This window comes from Notothenia rossii, assembly GCF_949606895.1.
Source record: "Notothenia rossii genome assembly, chromosome: 8".
In the NCBI taxonomy this organism is placed as follows: domain Eukaryota; kingdom Metazoa; phylum Chordata; class Actinopteri; order Perciformes; family Nototheniidae; genus Notothenia; species Notothenia rossii.
Genome location: NC_136906.1, coordinates 19,830,651 through 19,849,209, shown reverse-complemented (window position 1 = coordinate 19,849,209; position 18,559 = coordinate 19,830,651). Strand labels below are relative to the sequence as shown.

General features: G+C 42.8%; 2 protein-coding genes across 2 annotated transcripts in view; one reads left to right on the top strand and one right to left on the bottom strand.

The window, feature by feature from the left end:
* The first annotated feature begins 463 nt into the window (after positions 1-463).
* On the top strand, positions 464-4,863 carry rpl3 (ribosomal protein L3). Its single transcript, XM_079642676.1, has 8 exons — positions 464-621; positions 1,416-1,608; positions 1,962-2,130; positions 2,470-2,605; positions 3,068-3,517; positions 3,992-4,087; positions 4,240-4,359; positions 4,738-4,863. The coding sequence occupies exons 1-8, from the start codon at positions 619-621 to the stop codon at positions 4,780-4,782; spliced, it is 1,212 nt and encodes a 403-aa protein (XP_079498802.1). The 5' UTR covers positions 464-618; the 3' UTR covers positions 4,783-4,863.
* A 7,839-nt stretch (positions 4,864-12,702) lies between these two features.
* The window catches only part of cacng2a (calcium channel, voltage-dependent, gamma subunit 2a), a 63,644-nt gene continuing 57,787 nt past the window's right edge, over positions 12,703-18,559 (bottom strand). The window contains exons 3-4 of the mRNA XM_079642682.1: positions 16,735-16,875; positions 12,703-14,689 (exon numbers count right to left, since the gene is read on the bottom strand). Coding sequence (XP_079498808.1) covers positions 14,154-14,689; positions 16,735-16,875 — 677 coding nt within the window. The 3' untranslated portion in view covers positions 12,703-14,153. The remainder of the gene's footprint in view (positions 14,690-16,734; positions 16,876-18,559) is intronic.

Below are 18,559 nucleotides of genomic sequence, written 5' to 3'. Positions count from 1 at the left end.
TTGCTTTTCCATCTATTGCCATGGATTGAACGAAGTAGGAGCAAATTTTGCTGTACGTTATGCTGGGCCACGTCGTCATGTTATCCTCCCAGTTTTGCACTGAATTCGGGTGGGGGAGAGTAACGCCATCTCCAGTCAAAGAAGTAGAATCGTGTTCCCAAGCTAGCATCACTGTTAGCATCGAAATCGCTGTGTTTACACCAGTGCCCGTCTGACTGTTTACACCGGTTTACACCGACAGACGCTGTGCAAAAGACTTCCGGCGGAAATGAAGTGCATTTGTGTAGGGTTATGGCGCTACCCGTGGTTTGGCGCGTAAACTTGTCTATAAAGGAAGTTTGAAACCTCCATGGAATGTAACCAGAATATGATTTCCCTCCCTTTGATGCTCCATGGATGTATAATAAGAACGGTCCGGTCTGATAGAAAGAATCTAGGAACAGTAGAATCCAGAAGGAGGCAGTAATGCAACAGGGTGCACTGCAAACTGCCGTAAAACACCAAAGAAGAAGACTCTTGGGGTCAGACGTTAATCTCGCCGATTCCCGCGATATTGTTTCTGTATAAATTGAAGCGTCATCCTTTACGTAGGCCTCTTTCAATCGGACTGGACACAAGATGGTGAGTTTACCTTCCTGCGCTCTGTATAGGAATCTGTTACACATCTTAAGCATCCGTTGTTTTAATTCAGTTCAGGAACATTGGATTACTAGTATGGAACATGTATACCAATAGAATGGATATATTTGTTTTCATTGTTTTAGTATTCCGTATTTACACTGAACTACACCGGCTGCTTTCAAAATGGCAGTCAATGAAGGCCGCTACTTTATTTATACTTGACTAATTCTCTTTTTTAAACGACATATTCTACAATAATACTGACGGATGTCTAATCTGGTTTTGATGGACCTTTTCTCCGCACTGTTCGTAATCTGGCTCTTCTTCAGTATGAGCTGTGGTTCCATTCCAGTGCTATAGTGACCCCATTGAGGCAGGGGAGTAGTGGCTGTCTGTGCTTGCTCCCTGTTCACTCTCTGGAGACATCTGGCCCTGAGCCCACACGTTGTATTTATTAAGTTTAAGAACATTTGTTTTCTTTTACGAAAAATGTATACCAATAGCATGTATATATTTGTGTTAAAAACGTTACGCGTCTTCATTTTGGTGTCCATCAAGCGTGCACATGTTAAGCTTGTTAACAGCATGGTTAACTTTAATTACATTGACCTGTATTCTAACGCAGATTTTAAACTTGTCCACTATTACATTGGAACGCATTTATACTTACTTACGTTATTCCAAATACGACCATGTTGTATTTCAGAACCTCTATGCTTAATGTTGAGCTAGGCCGCACTTGTACAGTTAGCTCTGCAGATTAACCAGCTAACTTTACTCTTTCCTCCCTCAAGTCTCACCGTAAATTTTCGGCTCCCCGCCACGGATCCCTGGGCTTCTTGCCCCGCAAGAGGAGTCGTCGTCATCGTGGTAAGGCGAAGAGCTTCCCCAAGGATGACCCCACCAAGCCCGTGCACCTAACCGCCTTCCTGGGCTACAAGGCCGGCATGACTCACATCGTCCGCGAGGTCGACCGACCTGGCTCAAGTGAGTGGACTTTCAGTGTAATTTTTAAATGAATTTGCAACTTATTATAGCTCAATTGTTTGGTTTAAAAAAAACTATTGAGATGTCTGTCAGTCCAAAGACTTAGCTGTGATTTAGAAATAGATATTTCCTAATGGGAGAAAAGCTTTTCTGCCCAGTGCATAAAATACTCAACACTCTTGTGTGATCTCAATACTGCCTGTGATGATCCCCTCGACGGGCGGACATAATGGGTTTTATACCCCTTGATGAATGTCGAGCACTGAGCGCAGTCTAAACCATATAATAAATACTACAGCTGCCATAAGTCTAGGAAAGTACTTCATATCTAAACTATTTTTTTTCTATTGCAGAGGTGAACAAGAAGGAAGTGGTTGAGGCTGTGACCATTCTTGAGACCCCTCCCATGATTGTGGTTGGAGTTGTTGGTTACGTCAGCACACCCCGTGGCCTGCGTTCCTTCAAGACTATCTTCGCTGAGCATGTCAGTGAAGAGTGCAAGCGCCGATTCTACAGGAACTGGTGAGTTGCTACAATACATTCAAATGCCTCATTGAAGCAGTTAGTTGCCCAGTGAAAAAGGATAGACCTGTGTTTTCACTGAGTGAGTCTAACATTACGGTGCCTCCTGTGGCAGCTCCGCTCAGGTGCCATGTGCCCTGATGAGCTCCGGGCTCCTCTGGCCAGTGGAAAGTGCTTCTTAGAAACTGTGCCATGAGCTGAAATCCTTATTAGCTGAGAATGCACCCCCTTCCACATGGATTGGGATGGCAAGCAGCTATGCACTGTGTTCTTCCGCTGGCCCTCTTGGGTTATGAAGAACCTGTGCCAACCTCTGTGTCTCCTCCTGTGGGGTCTCAGGTACAAGTCCAAGAAGAAGGCTTTCACCAAATACTGCAAGAAATGGCAGGATGATGATGGCAAGAAGCAGCTGGAGAAGGACTTTGGTTCCATGAAGAAGTACTGCCAGGTTATCCGCATCATTGCACACACACAGGTTAGTAAAGCTCATGATTACAATGAGGTGTTCATTTTCTTGCTGGTTGGCCTGTCACCATGAATGCATTTTTTGGACAATGCATTGTCCCAGAAATGACTGGATTACACGTCATTATCATTTTATGACCTTTTTTGCCACTTTAATAAAATGGCATAGTACTTTTTTTTTTTGAAGACTTGACTTTATCAAGAACTGGTATAATGTAAATCAAAAATATAGGAATCTCCCAATATTGGGCTAAACGAAAGGTCGATATTGCACGATAAAGCCAAGTAATTGTGACAGGCCTACCTGCTTGTCTGTCAGTGATGAGACCACGGATGATTGCACCAGGCATGGTGCCCGATACACATGAGGATACCTTCCAGCTGCCTTCCTTCTGAGACTACAAAAATGTTTCACTTGACATGGAATTATGATTTCCCCAGTTCTGACGTGCATTTTATTTCTTCTGTTTAGATGCGCCTGCTGCCCATTGCGCAGAAAAAGTCTCATCTGATGGAGGTGCAGCTGAACGGAGGCAGCATCTCTGACAAGGTGGACTGGGCCCGTGAGAAGCTGGAACAGGCCGTGCCTGTAAACAACGTCTTCACCCAGGACGAGATGATCGATGTTATTGGCATCACCAAGGGTCACGGATACAAGGGTGTCACCAGTCGTTGGGGCACAAAGAAGCTTCCTCGCAAGACCCATCGTGGTCTGCGTAAGGTTGCCTGTATTGGTGCCTGGCATCCTTCCCGTGTTGCCTTCTCTGTGGCCCGTGCTGGTCAGAAGGGTTACCACCACCGAACAGAGATCAACAAGAAGATCTACAAGATTGGCCAGGGCTTCCACACCAAGGATGGCAAGCTGGTGAAGAACAATGCTTCCACAGAGTACGATCTGTCAAACAAGAGCATCAACCCTCTGGTAAGTGACAGGCATGGAAATAAGTAATTCCCTTTATAAAAAAAAAAAAAAAAGACCTATTCTACATTAATGCTGACGGGATGTCAAATCTGGTTTCAATGTATGGTTTCTCCGCACTGTTCGTAATCTGGCTCTTCTTCGGTATGAGCTGTGGTTCCATTCCAGTGCTATAGTGACCCCATTGAGGCAGGGGAGCAGTGGCTGTCTGTGCTTGCTCCCTGTTCACTCTCTGGAGACATCTGGCTCTTAGCCCACACATTGTATTTATTAGGTTTTAGAACATTGGGTTTCTTTTACGAAAAATGTATAGCAATAGCATGTATATATTTGTGTTAAAGGTTTCCGCATCTTCCTTTTGGTGTCCGACAAGCGTGCACATGTTAAGCTAGCCATGCTAACAGCGTTGGCAACTTTAATTACATTGACCAGTTGGAAGCAGAAGATGTGACTCACTTTACTTCTCTTTTTTTATAGGGTGGGTTTGTCCACTATGGAGATGTGACCAATGACTTCATCATGGTTAAAGGCTGTGTTGTGGGAGTCAAGAAGAGGGTGCTGACTCTGCGCAAGGTAAGGACAAATTGCAATGCTTCATATGAAACATGTTTGACTGTGCCAGACAGGTGTTGAGTGCCCCTGGTATAATGTAACTTGTTGAGGTAATAAAATCAATGTCTTAGTTCCCAACACAAGTGTTAAACTGTTTCTTTTCGTATTCCCAGTCTCTGCTTGTGCAGACCAACCGTCGTGCCATGGAGAAGATCGACCTAAAGTTCATCGACACCACTTCCAAGTTTGGCCACGGCCGCTTCCAGACCATGGAGGAGAAGAAGGCGTTCATGGTAAGAGTTTGTACTGAAAGCTGTACAAAAGCATACCTCTGCATCAAATTTCTTTTCTTAGTCTCTTAAGAGCTTTATACTATTTGTATGCACATTTTGCCAGTATAACATACCATTTTTAAGAAGTATCAATTAAGAATTTGGAATCAATTTTATTTTCCCCCGCACTGTTCGTAATCTGGCTCTTCTTCAGTATGAGCTGTGGTTCCATTCCAGTGCTATAGTGACCCCATTGAGGCAGGGGAGCAGTGGCTGTCTGTGCTTGCTCCCTGTTCACTCTCTGGAGACATCTGGCTGCTCTGAGCCAACACATGGACTACATGTGCATCATTCTAAAGTATAGCCAAACAATTGATAGTCTTTCTTTTTATCTCACAGGGACCACTCAAGAAGGACCGCATCACCAAGGAAGAGACTGCTTGAAGTCCTCTACCGTCTGTGCTGCTTTGACTGTCGCAATCATTCCTGTACTGCAGCTATTTAATAAAAAAACAAACTCAAAAATGGTTTCATATCCTTCTTGTAAAACATTATACTGACAAAGATGTGTACATAACTTATTGCAAAAACATATTTAATGTGTACGTATAACTGCATTAGGAGTTGTACAGAGATGAGGAAATCTGGTTAGCGTGTGATGCTCTAGCTTGTGCTTCAGTTGGAAGTGGCAAGGGGTTTTGTACAGGTAGTGAAGTATAGGAACTCTGCAAAAAGAAATGATACACTCAAAGAAAATGGCTCCTCAACTTAGGTTTGGATCAGTAATGCTTTTATTAGTTGTAGCCTATTTTCCTCATTTAGGGGTTTATTCTAAATCCTTGACTATAAGGTCATGTTTTGGATGGAACCTCTGATTTTGAAAGACATTCAAACTGTAAAATTACAATATTTCTGGACTGGTTGAACTTCAGTGTAAAAATATGACCTCAAATGTGTACCGGTACTTAGGAACACTACTTTAACCAATGTGTTGGTTACAGCTCACTGAGCTGCTTAATCAACCTGTATGTCCAGTCTCAGCTCAGAGCAGCCACCTATGCAGAACTGATGGACAGCAAGACACAGGGTGTTTCTCTACTTCCTTGGTAGCACATGAACCTCCGAGTCAGATGCTTCAGAAGCGAGGCAAGAATCCTTCCTAGCCTCGGAAAACGAAGAATGGTGGAACAGGCTACAGGTGTGCGTCATATGCGAGGCCCCGCTCTAAATGGAGCGCGATTTCCGCCAAAGATTTTAAGACCGGAGTCAACACATGTGCAGCCTCGAAATTTCCCGCTACAAAGTACGCCGGCCTCGGTAGAATTCCAAGTATGCTGGACATTGGAACAGTCTTTGGCGGAACTCGATGACGTATGCTTGAAAAATGAAATAGTGGCTCTGGAGCAGCCTTCCTCGACATTGAGAAACACCCACTGTTTAGCTAACCTTGCATGTTTTAACTGGCTATATGTCCTTGAGCTGTACGGCTTGCATTTGGCTGACATCAGAACTCTAGCAGTCACAGTACGGTAATTAAGCCCCAACATCATCCATTCTGACTCATCACTGCCAAAACTAAAAGCTCCACTTCAGCAGGTAATGAGGAAGACCCTGAGAGGTCTCCACAGGCCATTTAGACGTCCTGCATAATATTCAGCACTCTTTGCAGAAATGTGGATTTCCTAGGGATTTTCAAGGTCCCTCCTACTTTCCATTAACCTGCAGTCAAGGGAGTTGAAGGACAATTGTTCTCAGTTGAGCAACATTTCAAGAGAGAATTTCTCTACCAAAGCAGAAAGTATCCTTTACTTGTGACAAACGATGTCCTGAATAGAGATATGCACATGTAGCAGCAGCAGGGTGAAGCCCTGTGTCCCTGTGGCCAGAGGACAACCATGGAGAGAGCCCTGCTTACATCACTGGCTCCAGAGCTGTGACCTCTGCCCCGCCGCAGTTCAGAGCTCCCACACAGCCCTGCTTTACATAATGCCCCCTCTGCTAAATGTGACTGTTAAAAGTGCAGAATTATGTCATTAATTGCTCCCTCCGTCCCATTCAGGTTGGTTTTGGTGTCCCAGCAGGCGCTCTCTTTATGACCCTGTACATCTGCTCAAACAGCATCTCTGTGCACTTTTTATAAACGCCTGTCTGCACCATTCCCCCCTATTAGTTCAGTCCTCAATCATCTCAAATGAGCTCTCCTCAGAGCCAGGGCCCAATGAAGCAGGGGGTACAGGGGCACAGACTTTAAGAAGTGGGTTGGGACATTTTACTCCACAAAAAGACACAGTTATTTATTATTTATTACTGTTATAACAAATGCTAAACAATGAGCTTTTTATATGGAATAATACCAACCAATATCTGCTATTTGTGTCCTTTGAGTTCAAGACGCAACGACTGAAACACAAATTGCTTTAGTGACACAGCTGCTTTCTTATTGTCATCATTTTGTGTCCTTTGGGGTATTGCAAAAATGTTTTGGTTGTTTTACATCTTATCGTGGTAGAATTGTATCTCTTCGTCTTCATTTTCTGTCAGTTTTAAGTCTTTGGGGTCATATTGCACCATTTGTGGTTATTGCGCTTCACTTTTTTTGTTTTGTTTTGTCAACTTGCAGCATTTTGTGCGAGTTTTGTGTCTCTTTTGATTGACTTTTCAAAATGAAATGGTTAGAGTCACTTCCTATAGAGGTTTGGTTCAAGTAGGACATTCAGTAATTCATTCATGAGACTACAAAGCCAACTATCACCAGGGACCATTGAAGCCAGTATATTATGTCTCTCTATTTTATTTGACTGCATTAATGTGTGTGTGTGTGTGTGTGTGTGTGTGTGTGTGTGTGTGTGTGTGTGTGTGTCCTATCCTGCAGTGGAACCTGAGGTCCACTCCTGGGGTAGCAGCTGTTGCTAGTGGGACAGCAGCCAGGTAACCAGGGTGCATGCTGGGACAGCAGAGGAGGGCCAAGCACTTGATTTATGTGAGTGTGTGAGAGCATGTGCAGTTGTTTGTTGGTGTAAATAGGTGTGTGCATCTGTGTGTTAGTGTGTGTCCTGGCATGGTTGTCAGCCAGCTGGCACAGAGTCAGCGGGGCCGTCCTGCAGAGTGAGGGAATGGGCTGGGTGGTGCTGCAGCGTGGCGTCTGACAGGAGGACAGACTGTCGGAGGGGACGACCACACACACAGCGCCATTATTACACACAATGGAGGCCACAGTCTTCGCTACTGCTGGTCTAATGGGTGAATATCTCACTGCTGGTCTAATGGGTGAATATCTCACTGCTGGTCTAATGGGTGAATATCTCACTGCTGGTGTAATGTTAGGATCAGCTATTCTGCCTGGACTAAGTGGAATAAAGCTGTAGTGGTGGATTATGGAATACAACATATTTAATATGCTATTATTTTAGCACACATAGACACATGTAAGAGCATTTTAATGTAGTTCTTCAATATGGAGCCAATTTGAGATTTTCTTTACTACTGGGTAAATAAATAATATAGCACTGCATCATTCCATATACATATCACCGCATATCAAATGAACAGACATTCATAAAATAAAACACTATTATAGGTGAAATCAAATGCACCACACGCTGCTGCAGGTGGAGGAGCTGGAGATACTCCAAAAATAAATATATTTATGTTACGTGGATAAATGGCTTTAACATAACCACCCAAGTAGACGTTCAAGAGCATATTTGACATTCCCTGCTTTTTACACTAGCACTGAGAAGGAGTCTAGTCACAAGTCATGATTTAAACATGTAGAAATCACACAAAAAAGGCAATCACTTACATTTGTTCTCCTGCCAAGCATCATTTAAACTATTTCTGAATCAAATAATTCCATCCATTAAAAATGTAACATAGGATCATACTTTATTTCATCACAAAGTAGGCAGTAGTCCTCTGTGCCTGCGTAAAGGACAGAGGATCGGAGTGTTCCTCTGGGCCTGGCAGACTGCAGCTCCTGCACCCCTGCACTGTGGCATCAGTATTCCAGGCCCGTCCGTGGACACAGCGTTCCCTGAGCTGACGGAGGCCGCCCTGCACTCTGTCTCCCATCACTCCACCAGAGGGCAGAGCACAGCGCTCCATTTGCTTCACGCATCCAAGAGCACTTTGTGTGCTGTAGCCTACTTTGGTTCCTCCTCTTTATCTTCCCCTCTCTCCTTTTTGTTGAAATGCCCTCTATTCAGAGCTGGATTTAAAAGCTTCAGATGATTTGTAAAATAGCAGTGACATAGCTCAGACTCTTTGGTCCATATATTTTTTATTCAGGAAATGGTTAAGCTTCGTACTGCTTGTATCAGCAGAGGGGGGTGATGTGAATGTGTCATGTCAGACTATGTTTGCTCCAATGATTTTTTTTCTTTTTCAGTTGGTTGACCGTGCTTATAGCTCTCTGTTGCCATTCAACTCTGAATGACCCAAAAATAACTCAGGGTTAGCGCAGTCAGCAACTGTTCTCTGGTCAGCACAAACAACAGACAAACACACACAAACACACACAGACTCTTATACATTCCAGATTCAGTGTTTGCATGCACAGGAAAAAGATAAACATTCCTCTGACCAAAAATCCACACACACAAACACATATTTCAGGTTGCATTTTGTTGTCATTGCAGCTTTGACAGTGCATCTCTTCAGCCTTCTTCTCAGTTAACTTAAAGCTGGCTGTAGCTTTCAGAGGGCCCACACTCTGACTCTGTCGCAGAACGTTGTCCAGAGAGAGGTCATTTGCTGATTCGATGAGGTTATTTAACCTTGCAGCCTGACAGAAACGTAAAGCCAAGCACAGGAACAAAGTTCACAGCCAAAGGAGGAAACAGGGTGTTCCTCATGCCTCGACTTCTCCCCCAGATACCTTCCCTGGAGTGACCCCACCCCAACATCTACCGCTGGGCTGTTCTCCACCCTCTTTTGATCACTGCAGAGACACTGTATCACCACAGCAGGACCAAGGAGAGGAGTGAGTTAAGGTAAGCAGGAGAACAGGCGGTCCTGGGGATGAAAGTTAGTTTCTTCTGAATTACTGACATTGTTAATCCTATTGACAAAGTTAAAGAGATTCAAGGACGCTTATTGGGCACTACATTTACAGTGATTCAAGTCAAGTATACGTATACTCACCCACTGAGGTGTTCATAAAAGTTAATAATGCTTACCAAAAAGTGGCCGTTCAACTTTTTTTCAAAACACTTCAAATGCTAAGGGTTATCATGGCCCAGTAGTTTAGGAAGGAAAATAACATGTCATACAAAAACACACAATATAATGCCATATGAGAGGTTTTCCCCTATCCTCTCGCCCTATATTCAATACATGTCACTGTGTGCCCTTGAGCAAAAAGGGGATGGATATCTGGCATTACGGGCCCCGCCCCGACTGGGGGGGGAAGCTGTCATTAGTTCCGAGAATATCATTAGTATTAGCGCTGGAGTGCCGCCTGACCCTCCCTGACATCACTGTACAGTGTCCAACTCTGTCAGCCTGCCAAGAAATAAATAAATAGAACAGCTTTGACTCTTCAAGGGCATGTCTCACTTCCTCTGGACTCTAGCTCCCTTCTGTGATGGGCCAGAGGAAGAGGAGGAGGAGGAGGAGGAGGAGGAGGAGGAGGAGGGAAAGTTTCTTCATCCCACACCTGCACAGTGAATCAACCAATCAGGTGCTGCTTGATAGACCATAAACCACATTTATGTCACTTGCACCTTTCAGTCCAGTGTTGTTTCATATTTTAATATATATTGGGTTGTTAGTTTTGCTTTTAACCATTTCACCAGCTGAAACCTCATCTTATTGAAATTAGGAAAATTAGCACTCCAACTTCATGACGCATCATGTTTATGCATTTTAAACTTTTGTGTGTGTGTGTGTCATTGACCTGGCCATTGTCTTTCGCAGCGTTCACAAACTGAAGCACCACTTACACATGGTTAACAATAAACTACTCAGTTAGGTTTGGTAAGTTTAGAAATGTAGATGTTATATGCGGTTTGGTGATACCAGGCCTGTGGGTTTATAACTGTATCCCAGAATTATTTTTGTTTTACACGAACCAATGCCCGAGACCACTTGAATCTTGAATATGGAACGAGGGCAGAACTTGTCTCCCAATCTGTGGCAGAATTAATGTTTTTTTACACAGCCGTTTACCTGCTGTTTCGCAGATCCAACCTACAGCGAAATATGTCCAAAACGTTACAAGAGAGAAGACAGAGAGACAAGTGGGGAGGATATGACTAAGAGGAGGCGAGGAAAGGTAGAAAAACCCATGAATTATTCAATGCTGAAACATATTAAAAATGAGATTCAGACACCTGCACAGAGGCAGGAGCTTCTTTATGAGAAAGCCAGTATCTCTAAGCCTCCTCCCCGACACATACACACACTTTCTCTTTAGTGTAATCCGGGCTTGTAGAATGACTTCTGCTTATGAATTCTGAATCAAAATGACTATACATAAAAAAGCCCTATTCATTTAGACTGCTTCGTTGACATATTTTCCCTCTCAAATGTATGGAGAGCGGCTTGTGTCGGTGAACTCAGATAATGGCAAATCAGGATCTCAGCACTTTTTCTAGAAACTTTTTCTTATTTGACAAATCTGCTGGCCTAACATGGAACAGCATATATATATTATCAAACAGATCTGTATACATGCTTTGAATCCCTTTATTTTAATTATTTATTTTGCTAAGAAGGACCTCTTTTTGCACTCAACACATTTATAAAACACGCCACAGTCCTCAAGTAGAGAAGAAACCCCTTTTGTCGCACTAATACATTGGCTTTGTATATCTGCATATGGGAGCACTGTCACACACTCAGCGCAGTATGTTACCCTGAAAGCCTGGCTTGTAGGGCAACAGTGTGGAAAGGGGTTGGATGTTCTCTTTACAGGGAAATTGCCCGTAGAATAAACCTGGTGTTGTTATTGCAAACCTGTGTTTCTTTCTCACGATTGTCCTAGAAAGACTTCACGATTGTCTGTGTTTTACACAATGTCTTCTCCGAGGCTTCTTACCACGAAGAGAGAACACAAACAAGCTCACTGGTGTTTACAAGAGGAATAACTTTTTGAAAAATGGCAGAATATATTAAACTCATCCGTATAACTAGCAGGAAGTTGAGGTTAAAATGTTCTCTGACTCTATTATCCCACTTGCAGGCACAAACTCATCTCCACTTTAGAGGAGTTTCATCGGGTAAGTACTGATATTTTTGGTGTGTGACCCCCAGTGGTCGATTACAGCGTGTTATCACCCTTTTACAACAACAGGCAGAGGCTGTGGTTTTATGTCTGACAGCTCAGCTTTTATTTTTATGGCTGTATAAAGGCTGATGCCAATATATTTTAGAAAGAAGTTGTCAAGTGCCAATATTATGAGTCGATATTCAGTGTGTGGAAATATTGGCCATTTTCAAACCCAAAACTGTTTCTTTACGCGTTTCTTCGTTTCTGTCTTTTTAGGATTGGTTATCAAATAGAAGCACAAGAGCACACACACAGACATACAAGCAGTGCGATGGCTGTGAGGACTCTACTCATATGATGCTTTCCCAGTGGAGGGAAGTCACCAACTACATTTACTCAAGTACTGTACTATTTCCAGGTACTTAGTTGAGTATTTCCATTTCTGCTATGCCATAACATTTTGTAAGCAAATACTGTAATTTTTACTTAACATTTACTTGATAACTTTAGTTTCTAGGTACTATGTGTATTATAATTCTAACTAAAGTGATAAATACATCAGTGCATTATTAATTATACAGTCATATTGTGATATTCTAAGAGGGGACATACATTTTTACCTTACTGGGGTTGACTTTGTTGCTAGGTATGAAGCATTCTTTCTAAAAAGATTTGTTTGGTTGACTAATACATACAAAAATGGATGCACTCCAATTGACAATAGGCATATAATGGGAAAGTAAATGAATAGCCCCTTATCCTCATTATCAACAAACTTTTAACAGCCCTGTATGCAAAGTATGCAACAAATAGTTTTTTTTTAAGACTCTCTAAGATTTGCTTGTTTCATGTAAGACACTGGGTTTGCTAAAAAAAAATGTAATGGACTCTAACAATCCTTGAAATCAAACAATCTGGGACTGAAAAGTGTTTGTTAATCACATCCACACTGAGGTCACAACTTGTGATGTAAGTCACAAGCATAATTCATTTGAAGGGGCTCATTTTGAGGATTACTAGTTTACCCATACTGCCGTTCTGTAAAAAGGAAACAGAATTGTAGATCTGATGATGGGACAGCCATAAATGTTAGTACTTAAAAACAAGAACGTAATATATGTTAAAGTGTGTTAGAGACACGCAGTGAAACATGGTGATTTGTTCCCCCTAGGGTTCGTATTTTATTCATCAGGACTTGATGCATCCAAGTATAGGATCATTCGGTTTTGGCACCTTTAAAGAATCATTTTAAATTGAACAACACATTAAAAATCAAAAGAAACAAAGAAATGACTAAGGCTGTGTGAGTTTTAAAAATAAAATACATACATACATATATTTATATATTTATAAATCAATCAACCAAACCATTTAAAAAAGCAGTTTTGTTCAATGTAGATTGTTTGGTTGTCTCACAAAAGCAATAAGATAAAATGAACTAAATAAATAAAAAATAAGAAAAACACACATGAAAACATTAATACTTTAAATTTTAGCGTCTTTGCTTTTTTTCCCCTTATAATAATTAACTTTTAAAACTTAAGTTTCTCAAGAGCAGATTTGCTGTAATTTTATAGCATGCATTTAATTTCTGAAAATTGTCACTTAGCTTTTCTTGTACTATTTCATATTTAACTTGTTTTTATTTTTGTGTTTGGCGTCCTCTTCTTTTCCTTCCCTCTGCTCCTTCCTTTTTTTTGTTGAAGTCGTGTTTGGAGTCTTTGTGAACTTTGACCCCTTTGGTTGGCTCTTTCTGTTAAGGGGTTCAAGTCTCCCGTTACGACCCCCCAAAAAAAGAAAGTGAACAGGGACTGAGAAAAAGACGAGAAGGTTCTATTAAAATAATAGATATTATTCTACTGTTGACTATCTGTACCTGCCTCTGGTGGCATCAGTCGCCGTGTACTGCTGCTACCTGAAGCCCCTCCTCTTGTTCTCAACCTTCAAATGAACAGATACTAAAAGAGTCATTTCTCATCTTACCAACAGCACTTGGTTAAGTTAACTTGTTTTTTTGTTGTTTTTTGCTTCGGTAAAGTCTGTAACTCTTGATTATTAACGTAATAATTTATTTATAAAAGTAATACATATATATATATAGTACCTTTGTTAGAGATTACAGATTGGGCTAATTCTTACTGAATCCCAAACTGTAACAATTCACAGTTTTAATGCAAAAAATGAACAAATGAGTCAATAAATAAAGGAGGTGTATATCTGAGCGGTTGGCTTGCTGAGGGGGAGCTTGACATGTTGACAACCAAACATGTGGGGCAAAAGTGTCAAACCAAGCGGCAATGAAATCATGAAATCTTTATCTCATAAATGCCCTCCCGCCCTCCCTTTCAGTGCCCAAAAACCTCATAAACAAACCCTGCGCAAAAAATGACCGATCTCACACTCTGACCCATTCTCACTGTTCTGCCATTCAATCCAGGGACACAGCAGATTGTTGAAGCTCTCTCAACAATGGTAATGGAAAAGTCATGCAGCTGAACAAAAAGAACAAATGTCTATAAACATGGAAATCCATCTTCTCCTGGGGTGGACTGCACCCACAGGGGTTCCCGTGTCTCCCGCTCTCCGCTGGCCTGTGTCGACTCCCTCATACCGGCGTGGTGCGGCGGTTCGCTGTGTTGGTCTGGCTCGAGTCTTTCAGGTCCTTCTGGATGGAGTTGTGGACTTGCAGGAACGTGTGGTCCCTCTCCGAGTTGTAGGTGGCGGTGGGCGTGCCGGAGGACTTGAGGGTGTCCCGGGGAAGCGTGTACATGGAGATCTCCGTGGATGGCAGCGCGCTGAAGCCCTTGAGGCCCACAGGCGAGGTGTCACGGGAGTGTGAGGGGTCTGTGGAACGGGAGGAGGAGCGCGAGCGACGCCTGTAGCGGTAGCGGTAGCTTGGGATTCGCGTTATGGCCGAGCCTTGGAGGTAGTCGGCTGCACGCGCCCCTATTCGGAGCTGTCGATGCCGGTCGATGAACATGTGCACGGCCAAAACGCCTACCATCTCAGCCATGATGAAGGAGAGGGCACCGAAGTAGAAGGACCAGCCGTAAGAGTAGCTGTTCTTCTTTGAGTCGCTTTTTGAAGGGTCCCCCGCGTTGGCTGATATGTACACAATGATCCCGATGATGTTGCTCAGGCCTGTAGGGTTGGGAGGTAGAATAAGAAATAAGCAGAAAACACAATGAAAACCTGACACAAAGTATCAGTCAGAATGACCTCATAGTTATTCTTAGTGCATGCTTAACTTATTACGCAGTATCATACCAAATATGTTCTGATTCATGCACTGTACACAGTGTACTAATCCTGTCCAACTCCCCATCCAACATGACTGATCTGAGTCTCCTAATCTTTGCCCTCACAGCGAGAAACAAGGCGGCTTCAATTTTTGATGCAGACCATTTGAGACAGACATAATCCACCACATCATGCATCCACACATATATTTACTCTGACTTAGTTAGTTAAGTCACACATGGAGAAATGTATGACATGGTAATTCTGGGGGGATGAAATGTAGGGAAAGTGTGTCAGGGACACAATATTTTTAGAAATGGGTCCCAATGGATGGCTTTTAGCCCAGCAACAGGATCAAGAGAAAAGAAAGGAGGACAAGAGAAGGAAGAATAGAAGAAGTGACTTGTAGCTGCATTTCGAGAGGCAACGAACGTGGCCTTTTGGATTGATGTGATGGTATATTGTTGATTACTGGAGAAGTAAGTAACGACACCTTTTGTTATTGCTTAGGTTTTGCATAAAGTCTGTGAACAGCTCACCTGGCTCTTAAGGTAACAAAAACTCCCTAACAACACCTCAAAACGTGTTTGTGTTTAACAAAGAATGTACACTGAACAAAAATATAAATGCAACACTTTTGTTTTTGCTCCCATTTTTCATGAGATGAACTCAAAGATCTAAAACATTTTCTATATACACAAAATAACCATTTCTCTCAAATATTGTTCACAAATCTGAAAAAATCTGTGATAGTGAGCACTTCTCCTTTGCCGAGATAATCCATCCCACCTCACAGGTGTGGCATATCAAGATGCTGATTAGACAGCATGATTATTGCACAGGTGTGCCTTAGGCTGGCCACAATAAAAGGCCACTCTGAAACGTGCAGTTTTGCTTTATTGGGGGGGTCTGGAGGGGTTCCGAAAACCCTAGGGTTAAACCCTAACCCTAACCCTAACATGTCACCCATCTCCTTCACATAGAGTTGATCAGGTTGTTGATTGTGGCCGGTGGAATGTTGGTCCACTCCTCTTCAATGGCTGTGCGAAGTTGCTGGATATTGGCAGGAACTGGAACACGCTGTCGTATACGCCGATCCAGAGCATCCCAAACATGCTCAATGGGTTACATGTTAGGGTTAGGGTTAGGGTTAGGGTTTAACCCTAGGGTTTTCGGACCCCCCCAATAAAGCAAAACTGCACGTTTCAGAGTGGCCTTTTATTGTGGCCAACCTAAGGCACACCTGTGCAATAATCATGCTGTCTAATCAGCATCTTGATATGCCACACCTGTGAGGTGGGATGGATTATCTCGGCAAAGGAGAAATGCTCACTATCACAGATTTTTTCAGATTTGTGAACAATATTTGAGAGAAATGGTTATTTTGTGTATATAAAAAATGTTTTAGATCTTTGAGTTCATCTCATGAAAAATGGGAGCAAAAACAAAAGTGTTGCATTTATATTTTTGTTCAGTGTATAATGTGTTGTGTGCTTAGGAGGTGTTCGGCAGATTTTGTTACCTTTGGACAGTGCTAGCTTTTCCCCCTGTTCCCAGTCTGCAGTCTTAGCTAAGTTAAACGATAGCTGGCTGTAAAATTAGGCTACGAAAAATCTTATAAAAAACTGTTTTAGATATTTTGTGTTGATTTTGAAAGCTGCTTTTCGTCGCATGTTATTGTGAAGCCGCTGCAGATAAAGGTAAGTAAAAGTAGAAATATAACAATGTAGAAATTCTCTGTAAACTGTCAGATTTAAATACCGTAAACACACATTATTTCTCTCTGAATTGTAGTGGATTAGAATATATAAAGTAGCATAAAATGGCAACCATGATGTAAAGTAACTGTTAAATATTGTATCTATCACCAGGTTGTATTAAAAGACACAATTTGTTTGCAGACCAGCTGATTCTCTTCTGTTTTCACTTGTGTGCACTTCACTCACCTGCAGACACAAAGAAGATTCCTGCACTGAGGATGATGTTATGGCGCGCCTTGTAGAACTCACTGGCAGCTATACACAGGCCTCCCATGAAGAGCAGGATGACACTGAGGATGGGGAAGATGCTGGAGGCTCGCACCGCACCTGTATAAATCAGCGGAGGATGGTAAAATAAAAAGGGGGGAAGGAGAGCGAGAAGGGAGAATGGGATGTGATTTTGGTGTTGAGGAGAACAGCCAAGGGTAGAACAAAGGAAGAGGGGGAAATGGCAGCGGAGGGTGCAGGGATAAAAGAGAAGATGAGTGAAAAGAAACAAAGAGAGGAAAAGCATATTAGAATCCATTTCAGCATCTGCTCCTCATGTGTGAGCACATCCTAATCAACACCCCATCAGGCCTGTGAAAGACTCCATCAACACTGTCTAGTGAGTGTGTATCCCCACAGTGAGCCTGTTACCCAACCTTATGTAATAACACCGCTTCCCTCTCCCTCTCTCTCTCTGTCCGCAGCCCACAGAGCTAACTGGCTGCTTTATGTAGCATCATGTGAATGGCAACAAAAGTGCTCTGGGGCTCTGGCGTGTATATGAGCCAGGCCGCAGTGCAGAGGGATAAAGCCTGCGTCCTTGAAGTTAAACAGCGTCCTTGCATCTAATTATCAAGAAGCAAATACTTCTAGGGATATGATGTTGCTTTTCGAGGTCAAACCAGGGTCGAAAATGAGCTGTGCCCTCATGTGTGTGTCAGGTACAATGAGAGTCATAGTGGAGTTTGAGAAAGCAGCCGGTTGTTGAGGGAAAAAATGAAGAACCCTTTCATACTCCACCCCCCTCCTCCCCCTTGCCTGTTTAAAATGCACATTTAAACTTTCATCAGGCTGGTTAAATTTTCACCACTTCACCTCATCCCCCCACATGAATGCCGCCTCAGCACTTTCCAAGCTTCTCCCCAAAGTGCTGACTCCGGGCTGGGTGGCTCTGCGCTGAACTCGGCCGCCTGCATCTCCACAGGGACCCGCTGGCTCTCCTGGCGGCCCATCTGCCCGCCTGTACCTGCTGCCACTCAATCCCCCCCCCCCCCCCCCACCCTTATTTCTAACAGAGATCCACTTATCCTCTACCCCCACCCAACACCCCAAGGCTTTGTTCCTCGGCCCGACTCAGAATGATATCCACCCTTATCCTACAGGCGGGCGATCAACAGATCCATCACCGCTCACCCTCCATTGGGCTCTCAACAGTCACCAGCAACCAACAGTAACAGGTTTTGTAAGGCTCATTAATGAAACAATAGGATAACTGAACCACTGCACTGATTGGCATAATATAAAACTCTCCTACTTGAGTGTGAAGTACATTCTTGGCTTCTTACATGAAACTAAAAACGGTTTCAGAGGAATCTATGGGATACATTTAGCTTGGAAGTTACATAGTCTGCTTTGTGAACTGTATATTCAGGTGCATGTATGAATATTGCACCCATTTCAAGTGGATATTATAAAAATGTATTTTGTGCATGTTGCTAAATGGTCTTAAAGGTCCCTTATTATGCAAAATGCACTTTTTGATGTCTTTTATAGATAAATATATCACCCCGGTGTGTCAAGAGAATCACAAAGTGTCTGAAAATACAACTCTCTCTCTGTTCCTCCTTACCCACATCTCTAAAAACGAATCAGCCCTTTAGTAACAGGGCTATGAGGCATGGCTACAATGGGTGATCTGTTTAATATTTTGAGTAAAACACTTCAGAGACATGTTTTGTATAGATATGGCCCTATAATATATTGTTCAAATATAGCATCATAGGTGAGCTTTAAGTACGCTGAC

Excerpts from the sequence above, each read along its gene's own strand:
- rpl3 (XM_079642676.1), top strand. Across the intron at positions 1,609-1,961 it reads GGTCGACCGACCTGGCTCAA|AGGTGAACAAGAAGGAAGTG; the intron begins GTGAGTGGACTT and ends TTTCTATTGCAG. Across the intron at positions 2,606-3,067 it reads GCATCATTGCACACACACAG|ATGCGCCTGCTGCCCATTGC; the intron begins GTTAGTAAAGCT and ends TCTTCTGTTTAG.